The 12,756-nt window shown below is 38.6% G+C and overlaps 1 protein-coding gene across 1 annotated transcript; it reads left to right on the top strand.

Annotated features, from left to right (window-relative positions):
• Positions 1-5,677: 5,677 nt before the first annotated feature.
• LOC122043970 (serine carboxypeptidase-like 15) lies at positions 5,678-11,944 on the top strand. The gene is made up of 7 exons (XM_042604525.1): positions 5,678-5,797; positions 5,958-6,013; positions 10,960-11,169; positions 11,240-11,385; positions 11,472-11,527; positions 11,610-11,732; positions 11,806-11,944. The coding sequence occupies exons 1-7, from the start codon at positions 5,678-5,680 to the stop codon at positions 11,935-11,937; spliced, it is 843 nt and encodes a 280-aa protein (XP_042460459.1). The 3' UTR covers positions 11,938-11,944.
• The last annotated feature ends 812 nt before the right edge of the window (positions 11,945-12,756 follow it).

The following is a 12,756-nucleotide window of genomic DNA, read 5'->3' as shown; positions in this document are numbered from 1 at the left end:
GCTACTCTATGCCTTCGGCCGAACGGGCTATCCGATCGGCCATATGCCTCTCTTCAACCCGAGCGTCGAAATCCTGACTCTTCGCCGGGTGCCTTTGACTCTAATGAGACTCCGTTCGGCCGACCGGTCTCCCCTTTCTCCGGTCGGCCGTTCGGCCCTTTGACCCCACGTGGCATTGACTTCCCTCAGAGGGGGGGTCCCTGTTCTTACCGCCGGATCACCCGATAAGTTGGGAAATGATATTACTTATAGAGTGTGTTGTTGATTATAGAAGGAATCTATGTCCTAGTTATCTAGGTTGAGAATGTCCCCAAGAGGAGCTCATAAAGATTGCCATGTTAAACCCTGTAGGTGGACCTAGTCTAACATGACAATAAAGTTGAGTGGTACTGCTCTTGGAGCTAGATATTAATTAAGTGAGTTGTCAGTAACTTACTTAATTAGTGGACATTCATAATCTTAAACACAGGGAGACTAACACACTCATGATAAGAAGGAGCCTATAATGTAATATGGGATTGGTGCGGTAGTGCGGTAATAACTCTCTAGTGGAATGAGTTATTATTGATGAACTTGAGTTGTGTGTTCAGGGCGAACACGGGATACTCAAGCTCATCGGAAGGCCAAAACCAATTTCTCCTCTAGGTCCCTGTTGTAGCCTCATTATAGCCTCAAGTCCATCCAAATGTAAGACTCTTCTTGGTGTCCAAGAAGGGGGCTGGACCTTTGCTTGGTGACCAAGCAATGGCCGACCACATCCTCTTGAAAGGGGCCGGCCCTATAGCTTGGTGACCAAGCTTGTAGGGGCCGGCCATAATAATTCAAAAAGGGAGGGTTATTTTGAATTTTTAAAATCTTCTCTTTGTAGAAAACTATAAGTTTTAAAAGAGAGATTTTAATTTTTAAAACTTTCCTTATTTGAATTAGGCCACATGTTTAAATAGAGAGTTTAAAAGATTTTAAAACTTTCCTTTTTTAACCATCCTTATGGTTTAAGAAAAAAAGGAAAAGAAGTTTTAAAATTTAAATTTTCTATCACCATATTAAAAAAGGAAATTTTATAAGAGAGTTTTTAAATTTTAAAACATGGTTTTAATTTTTAGAAACTTTCCTTTTTTAACTCATACTTTAGGAAAGAGAGTTTGTAAATTTTATAAGAGGATTTCTTCTTGTAAAATTTTTAAAAATTATTTTTCCTTTCCTTTTAATTGTGGCCGGCCATCTTGCTTGGTGCCCAAGCAAGGGCCGGCCAATAGGATTAAACCAAATTCAATCCTAAACCAAATAGGATTGATCATAACCATTGATTGGTGATTGATTCAATCAAGAGGAAAGAAAAGGAAAAATAAAAAGAGAAAAGGAAAAACTCTTGGATGATTTTATTTTTTGTAAAAGGTTTTTCTTTATTTGCCTTGGGCAAGTAATATAAAAGAAGGGGTGAGGGGGCTTCATGAGACACAACTCTTATTCTTTTGCTTGGGTGATCTCTTGGTGTGGCCGACCCTCTCCCTTCTTCTTCTCCCTTTGCTCTCTTCTCCTTGGTGGTGATGGTGGCCGAATTCTAGAGGAAGAGGAAGGATTCTTTTGGGTGGTGTTCATCTTGGAGGATCGTCGCCCACACGACGTCCAAGGCGATGCGAGGAATACGGCAGAAGATCTCGAGGTCATTAGTTTACAAAGAGAAGGTATAACTAGTATTTTTCTTCCGCATCATACTAGTTATTTATTTTATTTGTATGAATTCTAAATACAAGAGGTAATTAGATCTAGTTTATCGAATTTATTTTTCGATTTTGTGTTTTCTTCTTTTTCGAATTTGTGATTCGATTGTTCCTTTGGGTTAACCTAGAGTTATTTATGGAAATAAATATTAGCTTTCCTTAAAAGGCTTTGCCTAGGCGGTGGTGGTTGCTCCCATATCCAAGAAGGTCATGTGCCTCGCCATGCAGTCCTGGAAGCCAATTTTGGAAATTAATATTTATGGAATTAATAACCTAGGTAGATTTGAATCAATAGTGTTAAGTTCCGCTTGCGATTCAAATCTAAACCATTAAGAACAGATAAGTTAAATTTGGAATCAATGATGTTAAGTTCCGTCTGCGATTCCTTATTTAACTTCTAAAGAACACAATAGGTTATTTAAGGAAAGGTTCGACACTTGTACAAAAAATTTTGTATAGTGGAACCGGTACGTTTTCCTAAGATCAAGGGAAAAGTCCTGGCAAGCCGATCAGAGCTAAGTGAAAAGTCCAAACTAGATCTGGAGGATCAAAGTTTGGCAGGTGGGTTGAGGTAAACAAACTGGAGGAGCGACTGTGAAATTGAATTCCAGAATGGAACAACTTTAGGTCGCTGATCCAACTAAAGAAATCGGGAAGGTTTCCAAGTTGAGATCAAGAACAGTTCTACTGTTCTTTTATTACTCATTCATTATTATGCTGTGTGCTAACATCTATGTTGCAGGAAGCTTTTGTTCTAACACTGTGTTGCAGGTCAGACTAGATCGGTCGACCGAACCGTAAGATCGGTCGACCGATCCCTGGTGACTCAGCACAGACCAAGTCAACAAACATCGATCAGCAGAAAAGGGAAAAGGCTTATCGGTTGACCGAACCGGATGACCGGTCGACCGATCCAATCAGAATTAATTGCATCTTTAATAAATATCTCGACTAATTTTGACGAACAGGGAAATATACTGTTTGGTCGACTGAAAAATAGGTCCGGTCGACCGAACCATTCATGAGCTTTTACTGCGACAGATCGAGCCAACTGCAGTCTTCATCGAGGAAGGAATGGAGCTAGTTCGGTCGACCGAAAAGAGGGATCGGTCGACCGAACCTCCAGTACTCTTATAAATTGTGGCTCGAAGTCAGAGGCAGAGTGACAACTTTCTGATAAAAAATTCCTGTTCTGTAAGTGACTCGTTCTCATCTGTGCAGCAAGCTACATCATCCGGAAGTGCCGACCTAAGCTATATCTTCATTTTAGTTGTCGGTAAAATTTATTTTAAGCTTGCATTTGTAATTCATTTAAGCAAGGTAGTAGGGTGTTACTATCTTGCTCCATTGTACGATCTGCTTCTTTCCGAAGAATTTCAAAAAGAAGAGTTATAGTGGTTTGCTCACCAGTGCGGTCAAGGATCGCGAGCCTTCAAGTAGGAGTCGAGCTAGGCTCCGAACAAAGTAAACAAACTGTCTCTATTTACTTTCCGCTGTGCATGACTTTGATTTGAAAGAAAAGAATAGTTTTAAAAGAGCGATATTCACCCCCCCCCCCCTCCCCTCCTCCCCTCTATCGCTTCAAACGATCTATCATCTTGTATATAGAGAATTATACCCACCGCATACCCACCTTTCTACCCACCTTGAGGTGGCCGGCCAAGCTAGCTTGGATTCCAAACTAGGGCTGGCCAAAGCTAAGGGTGGAGCCAATTTAAGGTGGTCGACCAAAGCTTGGATCCCAATCTTAGGTGACCGACCACTAGAAAAATAAAAGGGATTTTATTTAAAATCTTTTCTTATGTGGATATCATGGTTTTAAAAGAGAGTTTAAAATTTAAATCTTTCCTTCTACAAAAGATTAAGTGAAAGATTTGATATCTTTCTTTATTTGTAGTTAAAAGGAAGATTTTAATTTGTGATAAAACTTTCCTTCTTTATAACCATGTTCATGATTTAAAAGAGAGTTTTAAAATTAAATATTTCCTTTTATAAGTTTCTGCAAAAGATTAAGAAAAGATTTGATATTTTTTCCTTATTTGTAGATTGAAAGGAAGATTTTAATTTTAAAGAAAATTTTTCTTTTTGGAAATCATCCACATGTTTTAATAGAAAGATTTTAATTTATAAAATTTCTTTTTATAACCAACCATGAAGGAAAAATTTATTAGAGAAATTTTTATTAAAAATTTTAGAAGCAAATTAGGAAGTTTTAATTCTTATGTTATTAAAACTTTCTTTGCTTGGAGCTATGAGGTGGCCGGCCATGATGATTTAAGAAAAGGAAATTGGTTGTAATCAATTAAATTTTCCTTTTCATGACAAAGAAAATAAGAAAATTTTTTATTTAAATTTTCCTTGTTTGCCAAGACCAAGGATTATAAAAGAGAGGGAGGAGTGCCTTCATGGGACACAACTCTATTCTATTTTCCTCCCTCTCTTCCTTGGTGGTGGCCGACCCTAGTCCTTGCTTTTCTCCTTTTCTCTTTTTCCTTGGTGATCGGCGGCATCAATACTAGAGGGTTTTTGGTGGCCGGTTCTAGCTTGGAGAAGAAGGAGAGAAAGGAGGCTTTGCTCTTGCATCCCTTGGAGCTCATTGGTTGGAGGCTAAATCTTGCTAGAAGAAAGGAGGCTTAATTGGTGGTTCTCATCTCGGTAGATCGTTGCCCACACAACGTCCGAGATAAGAAGAGGAATACGGTAGAAGATCAAGAGGTTATTGCTTACAAAGAAAGGTATAACTAGTAATTATTTTCCGCATCATACTAGTTTTCTTTGTATGAATTCCAAACACAAGAGGCTAGTGATTCTAGATTTTCAGATTAGATATTCGAAGTTGTGTTTCTTTTGTTTTTTTTTTCAAATTTGTGATTCGATTGTTCCTTTTGGTTAAACCTAGAGTTATATAAGGAAATTAAATATTAGATTTCTTTAAAAGACTTTGTCTAAGCGGTGGTGGATGATCTTATACCCAAGAAGGCCTAGTGCCTCGCCATGCAGTCCTGGAAGCCAATTATAGAAATTAATATTTAATTAAATTTATAACATAGGTGGATTTGGATCAATAATGTTAAGTATCGTTTGCGATCCAAGTCTAAACCATTAAGAACAGATAAGTTAAATTTGGAATCAATAATGTTATGTTCCGTTTGCGATTCCGAATTTAATTTCTAAAGAACACAATAGGTTGTTAGGAAAGGTTCAAGACTTGTACAAAATTTTTGTACAGTGGAACCGGTACGATCTTCCTAGGACCAACCAACAATTGGTATCAGAGCTAGGGTTTACCTCTGTGTGTTTGGTTTTCAGTTTAATTATGCGCATGTCATACATAATTTAGGCAGGATAATAGTAGGATGTGCTAACTCTGTGGTTGAAGGCTCCAACTATTATGACTTATAGATATTGTGTGTGATTGGATCCTTGGACATGTTAAGGGCATTTTTGTGTGTGCATGATTGTATATATTAAATACAGCAGGAGCTGTATTAGTTTTAGGGTTTTACATTTTTGTTTTGATCTAGATTACATGTACATTTCTTTGTGGAATATAGGATCGATATATGTAAAATTCTATTTTTGTCGTGAATCGTATCCTTGCAAGGCGTGGTACTTTTTGAGGACCAGAAGCGCAGTAGAAAAGGAAGCTCGATGGACCCGACGGCATGAACCCTAGAGCTGGAAGCACGCGAAGGACTTAGGCTAGTGATATAAGTCCTTGACCCACTTGGACTCCGATCTCACATATCGTCCCACATATTATCCAAACATCGAGACTCAAACTCGAACTCACTTAAGTTTAGTCAAACTAGTTGACCTTAACCAAGGATAATTGCATCAACAATCTCCCAACAATTTGCTTAGAGGAGGAGACATAGGCATATGTGTTCTTTAGATGTTGGTTAGTTAGCTAGTTGTGGGCAAAGATCCGATGGTGGTTGGATATGTGACATGAGATGAACACGTACACAAGGATGTTGTGGGTTTTAAGGCTCTGCTATCTGGGGACTAGTAGCTTGATGAAGGCTCATCACCTTGTTATGTCATCCATGATTCCAATAGTGGAGCCAGCCCAGGTGATCTACCCGTGCAGCCAGCCCGGGTGATCTACCCGTGCTAATCCCTCATTGTGGGCTATAACCATAGACACCGACACAGTCTCCCCCAAGCTGCTCTCACATTTTTTTTCTTTTTCCCATGGTAAATCTGAATTTATCCCTTTCTGAACTCTATCAGGCCCCCGCGCTACACATGCGCATCTTTGAGGGTGTGTATATTGATATAGAGGCGGTGTTCAAAAAAATCCAAGTACATGTATACCAATCCTTAGGCATCTATCATAGACATGAGTAGCTATCTAGTGTTAGGACAAGTAGAGAGCTAGAGGGGGTGAATAGCTTCTTTCACTTCTTCTTGTTGATGTTGCAGAGAAAAACTTGAAGCAATGCTAGCACCTTCATTTTACTTGGTCTCCACCTTCTTGAGGTGACTAATCCAAGGATCCATATCATACACACAGCTCCACTATGAACACACTACTTTTCGGAAACAATTTGGACGTGGAGAAGCCTCACACAAGCTCAAATACAAGAAATGCAACAAGAAATACAAACTAGGTTACAAAAGAAATTAAAAATGATTATAACAAGGAACCTTGTTTTGTTTGCTCTTTTCTTTCTTTGGTTGGCCTCTTGATGCTTGGAAAGTATAGTAACACTTGTCATCCAAAGCTTAAGAACTGGCAGAGAAGAGCTGTAGAAGGAGATACTTGAATCCATCACAAAATCCCTTTATATCATGCTGATTTAGGGTTCCCAATCGATTAACCTTTCCCCTAATCGATTACCACATCAAATCAGATCAAATCCAACCATCCAAATCTCATAACGACTCTTTTCCTCTTTTCCCAATTGATTAAGCCACACTGTAATCAATAAAGTAGCTTCTTAATTGATTAGCTGATCGATTAAGAATGCTTTTGTTTGTGAAGAAGAACCTTTCCAATCAATTAACTAATTGATCTAGGAAGCTACTGGTTGCTTACAATTTCTCTCAATAGATTACCCAATTGATTAGAGATGATCTTGATTGATTACCCAATCAATTCAGAAGTTTGTTGTTCTCATGAGAAACACTGCCTAATCGATTTATCAATTGATTGAGTCTCCCCCAATCAATTAGCCAATTGATTCAGCACCTTACTATTCTCTCATGAAAAACCTAGTTAATTGATTCCCAATTGATCAACGTCTGGCTTAATCAATTGAGCATCTTCCCAATCGATTCATCCCCTTCGCGAGAAAGCTACTGCACTTCATGAAGAAACAATCTCCCAATTGATTAGGGTTGGTTCCTCCTATTTTCATGTGAAAGAGGATCCCAATCGATCAACCAATCGATTGGATTGACCTTAATCGATTATCCAATCGATTACCACACTTTCTGTACTATGCTTCATGAATTAATCAATTCCCTAATCGATTAAACTCCCGCCAATTGATTACCCAATCAATTGGTAAGAAGTTAAAGTGTTAAAGCTCTAAACAAGCTTTGTTTTGGATTTGAGATCATCTTATTTTGATATCCGAGCTAAAAGTTATGGCCTCCAGAAGTTTGCTACGTTGAAACTTTCTCGTTTCATGTCAACTCCCTATTGGACTTATGACCACCAAGTGTTTGGTCAACTTTTGACCCACTTAGTCTTTCTCTCGTCTAGCCCCACTAGGACTTTCATTTCATAGTTCCCAACTAGGACTTCATTCGTACCAAGTGTTTATCTCCCAGCTAACCCACCTTAAACTTAACCTACTTCCCAACTAGGTTTCCTTGGTCCCACTAGTGTAGGATAGTAGGCACGTGAGAGGGGGAGTGAATCACATGTATTTTAAGATGAGTCTTTTTTTATTTTAAAAAAATCAAGTGCAAAGCGGAATAAAACTAAATAAAAAAATAGAATTGGAAAAGGGAAAGCAACACGGTCAGCTTACCTAGTTCAGAGCCTTCTGTGACTCCTACTCCAAGATCCAGGTATCTTTCCTTAGCAATAAAGTAAATGATTTTTAAAATAAACATTACCCAACACAGTGATGTCAAAAAGTGGAAGCTCAAGTGTTGGCGTTGGTCTGCTTGCAGCGTTCAAACGTAGACAAGTAGTAGAATAGCAGTGGTGCAAGAATGTAGCAACAGAACAGTCGAGAAATAGTGTAGAAGATCTTTGTATTAAGGGATGTCGATAACCTCCTTATAAATAGTGTTGGAGGCGCCTCCAACAACCCAAGGTTCCTCCAACAGTGCTTATTCGATCTGTAGTCATTAGTTTCTTTCCGCAAGAGGGCACCTCCAACTCACTCTGAGACGCATCCAACAGGCTCTGAGGTGCCTCCAATGCAGTCCAGGGCGCCTCCCCGCGGCGAAACTCTATCCTCAAACTTTATCTACATGAGGGTGCCTCCTCCCTATCCAGGAAGCCTTCATTCAGCTTCGAGGCGCCTCCCCACAGCTCCGAGGTGCCTAAGACACTATTCATCTGAGACTAATTTTTGCACTTAGTGTCTATAAAAGTCCGTTAGTCCAAATAACAAATGTATCAGCATCTAGTCATAGTTTCATCTTAGACTTCCAAAATGGATCTAAACTTGACCAGCACCTACAGCTCTACTGGGACCCATCCTCAGTAGATCACTATCCTCCAGTGCTTTCCTTACTTATCATTACAGACTTACTTGACCTTGACCCACCAGTACTTCATGCTAGATGCCCCATCTGGACTTCAGCAAGTTATCAAGACTCGCGGATCCAACTAGACTTCTTGTCAAATATCAATTGATCGGGTCTTCCCGTGCCAGTTATCAACCTAATTAGACTCCAGCCTGATGTCAAGTCTCATCAAGTCTTTCAGTCCTATACACTTAGTAAATAGGTTAGAAAATATAACATCTAATTTTAAGCTATTTGTCATTCATCAAAACTTGAGTTTAACCATTAGTGCTAATTATACCAACAATAAGGACTTCACTTGTGCCAAGTATTTAGCTCCCAGCTAATCCACCTTAAACTTAGCTTAGTTTCCAACTAGGTTTGTCTATTTCCACTAGTACTTCACTTGTGTCAAGTGTTTAGCTTTTAGCTAACCCACCTTGGACTTAACCTAGTTTCCAACTAAGTTTGTCTAGTCCTACTAGGATTTCAATTTGCCTAACCTCCGGTTAGGACCTTGCCAATCAAGTCTCTGGGCAACCTTGACCTATTTTACTTCTCATTCACACATATTGTCTAAACATCGAAACTCAAGATCGAGCCAACTCGAGCTTAGTCAGACTGGTCAACCTTGACTCACATACGATTACACTAACAATCTTCCCCTTTTTTATGTTTGACAATATGTTTAAGTTAAGTTAACCCATTAGCCCAACTTCCATGACTTCATCCCATGCCAAAGCACGAATGGGGGTTTCTAACTTAAACCTCATATTTCTCCTCCTTCGACACACATCAAAAACTCTTCTTGAGAGTCAATTTGTTCAAAGAAACTCAATGAAAGTCTCATACTTTTCATTATATCATATGATCAACCTTGAGCATTCATCACAAAGAAGGTTCCCAACCTTTCATTGTCTACTCATCCTTATCATAAAAAATTATGTCTTTCAGGAAGACCTCCCCCTCAAAGCATACTCCAACTTCTATCATTACACCAATAATAATTTTGAGTTCCTAAATCTTTAGGAAAACTCAAAATGAAATCATGAGGTTTAAACATTCAATCTTGAATCTAAACCTCTCCCTTAACTCCATGATTTTCACCATAAACCTTCCCCATTTTCATTTTCACTATGAAAATTACCCTAATATACTTGTATAAGTATTTCAGAGGGTTAGAGATTGTTAGGTTAACTAAGTGTAGGTTAATGGATTGAAATCAGACGATTCCAGTCGAAATCAGCAATTCTCAATCGATTGATAACCGTCTTCAATCAATTGAAATGTCTTAATCGATCATCTGGTTGATTAAGAACCATTCTATGTTGAGAAAAATGGCTTACCAATCGAATAAGTTAGGATTCAATCGATAACGATTTATCCCAATCGATCACCTGATCGATTAAGCCATGTCCTGATCGATTAGAGTTTCTAATTTCTAAATTCAATTTTAGATTCAATTTAAGAAACTCATAAATAATTTTATAATTTTCAAAAAATTATAAAATTTCACATAGACATTACTTATGTCATATACTATTAAGAAAAAATAGTTTTCCATGAAAATATATTTCATTTTAAAAAATTGACATAAAATTAAAAACCATTGAAAACCTCAATGTTTCACTCTAACTTAGTGTCCACTTAATTGATGGTGACTCCTATCAAAAGATAAACTTCACCAAGGTTTTCTAAAATAATTTTGAAATGATTTTAGAAAATAATTTCTAACCATGATCTTTGGACTAAATGCACATAACTTGTATACTAGCTTTTCCTATGATTAAACTTCACATAATCATTTATTTTGATGATACTAAAATTCAAAAAGATGTACTAAATCAGTATCTTGAGTTTTGTTTATCTTTCTAACATCTCACTTATATCTAATGTGTCTCAAAAATGCATACAAGTCAAGCCTATGGTCTTACACTACAAGAAAAATGTCATTCAACAACACTCAAATGACAACGGTTTTATACCAAATCGTTGTCTTTTTGCCTTTTAACAACGATTTTAACAAAAACTGTTATCTTTTAGTAATTTTTTTGGCCTATGACAACGGTTTTTAAAAACCGTTGTCAATTTATGTTTTTTTGAGGATACGACAACAGTTTTTAAAGGGAACGACAACAGTTTTTTAAAACTGTTGTCTATGTGCGCTTTTTTGGGATTACGACAACAGTTTTTAAAAACCGTTGTCTATTAAGCGTTGTTGAATGCGATTGTTTTTTCTTTCGCCACTTTTTCTCCTTCGTCATTTGTCTGTTTTACGCTTTATTTTTTTCTGTCTCTTTCCCAAAACCCTACTCTTCGCCGCCTCCTCCTCACCGCCCTCTTCGTCGCCTCCCTCCTCACCACCCTCTTCGCTGCCTCCCTCCTCACCACCCTCTTCACCGCCTTCTTCGCCGCCTCCCTCCTCACCGCCCTCTTCGTCGCCTCCCTCCTCACCACCCCTTCGCTGCCTCCTTCCTCGCCGCCCTCTTCGTCGCCTCAACTTTCGGCCTCGCCACCTCCTCCTCGCGGCCTCTACTTTTAGCCATCTTCACCACCTCCTCCTCGTCGCCTCGACTTTCAGCCAGTTCCAACACAAGAAGGAAGAAGAAGGAAGGAGGAGGAGGAAGATCGAAATCCCTCTCCTGATTGTCTCACTGATCTTTCTCTGCTTCTTTTCCTCTGCTCTCTCATCTTCTGTGGTCACCTATTTACCTAGATTCCAAGGCCCCCTTCCCTTCTACTTAGAGACAGGGTCCGGATGTTGTTTCCCCCAACCTTAACTTTGCTCTGACCCCCATGAACCTCTGCTCTCGTTGGTGCAGGTACGTGGAGGTGGACCAGGACCACGGCGGTGAGTTTTTCTACTACTTCATCGAGTCGGAGAACAATCCGGTAGAGGACCCCCTGCTCCTCTGGCTGACCGGCGGGCCCAGGTGCTCTGCCTTCAGCGGATTAGTCTTCGAAATCGGTGGGTGAAATTTCCATGTTTGCTATGATTAGCTACTCTCGTTTCATAGTAGAAATCCATTCGCAGGCCCCTGAAATTTGTGACAGCCGAGTACAACGGGAGCTTGCCAAGCTTGGTCTACCATCCTTATTCCTGGACCAAGGTAACTTCTTCTTCTTGATCAGTAATTGAGGAAGCAATATGATACATGCTTTTGTCCTGTCTGCGTGAAAACATTTGTGCAGGTAGCCAACATTATCTTTGTAGATTCCCCGTTGGGTTCTGGATTCTCATACTCAAGAAAATATGAAGGGTATGATGCCAACGATACTATTTGGTCCGAACAGGCTTCTAAGTTTCTTTTACAGGTGGGAAAGATCATATATATTCCTGATGTAATTACTGTAAGTGCCTTAAAGATGTAATCTTTCACTTTTGCAGTGGCTTGTTGAGCACCCACAGTTCATCTCCAATCCCCTCTACATTGCTGGGGATTCATATGCTAGAAAAATTGTACCTATGGTGGCCAAAAGAATATTGGATGGTAACTCTACTTTTAATGTAAACTATTGATGAGGGTGTTAATTTACATGCCATTTTCCTTTACTGTAATTCAGGTATTGATGAAGGGAAAGAACTATTACTTAACCTCCAGGTAAATTGCTTGAATTGATGGGCCACTGGCAATAAAGGGAAAGAATCTAATTTTGATCTTTAAATTATGTCATAGTTTATATGAAAGAAAAAGCCTTGGCTTTCAGGGTTACTTGATTGGCAATCCATTCACGGGTGGAAAAGTCGATACCAATTCTAAAATACCTTATGCTCACAGCATGGGAATCATATCAGATGACTTCTTTGGGGTAATCTTAGTAGATCAACTAGGACGAATTTCTCAAAATGATCTTTGGTATCACTTCACGAATTGTTATTTAGTTATTATTTTTTTTCCAATTAATTATATTTTGTTCTTTAAGATCATATAATTTATGTGTGTTCACAGTTCACAAAAGCGGAGTACTCTCAAGAAGAAATTGATGAAGTGCGCTCTGAGATAGCCGAATGCATACAAGATCATATCTATGAATAGGTATATACATGAGTTCATCTTATTGCATTTGACAATAATAATATTCAGTTGAATTGAATACATGCTGCTTATACTTGATTGCACTTGATTTGGAGATATCTATCTCTGAGTCCATTTACCAAATCCAATCGGCATGACTAAACTGCATACTTGATGCACCAACATCAAATACAAACCAATAACTTAATCCTTTGTCAAATATAAAAAATGATTAACCTTAATCCTTTGTCAAATATTTATACTATATTTTGGTTTACATAACAAACTTTCTGGGGTTCTCAATTTTATAATGTAGATGTCTT

This window comes from Zingiber officinale, chromosome 2A, assembly GCF_018446385.1.
Source record: "Zingiber officinale cultivar Zhangliang chromosome 2A, Zo_v1.1, whole genome shotgun sequence".
In the NCBI taxonomy this organism is placed as follows: domain Eukaryota; kingdom Viridiplantae; phylum Streptophyta; class Magnoliopsida; order Zingiberales; family Zingiberaceae; genus Zingiber; species Zingiber officinale.
This window is presented reverse-complemented; position numbering and strand designations above follow the sequence as displayed.

Excerpts from the sequence above, each read along its gene's own strand:
- LOC122043970 (XM_042604525.1), top strand. The coding sequence starts at position 5,678 with ATGAACACGTACACAAGGATGTTGTGGGTTTTAAGGCTCTGCTATCTG. Across the intron at positions 11,386-11,471 it reads CGGATTAGTCTTCGAAATCG|CCGAGTACAACGGGAGCTTG; the intron begins GTGGGTGAAATT and ends AATTTGTGACAG. Across the intron at positions 11,733-11,805 it reads CTTCTAAGTTTCTTTTACAG|TGGCTTGTTGAGCACCCACA; the intron begins GTGGGAAAGATC and ends TCACTTTTGCAG.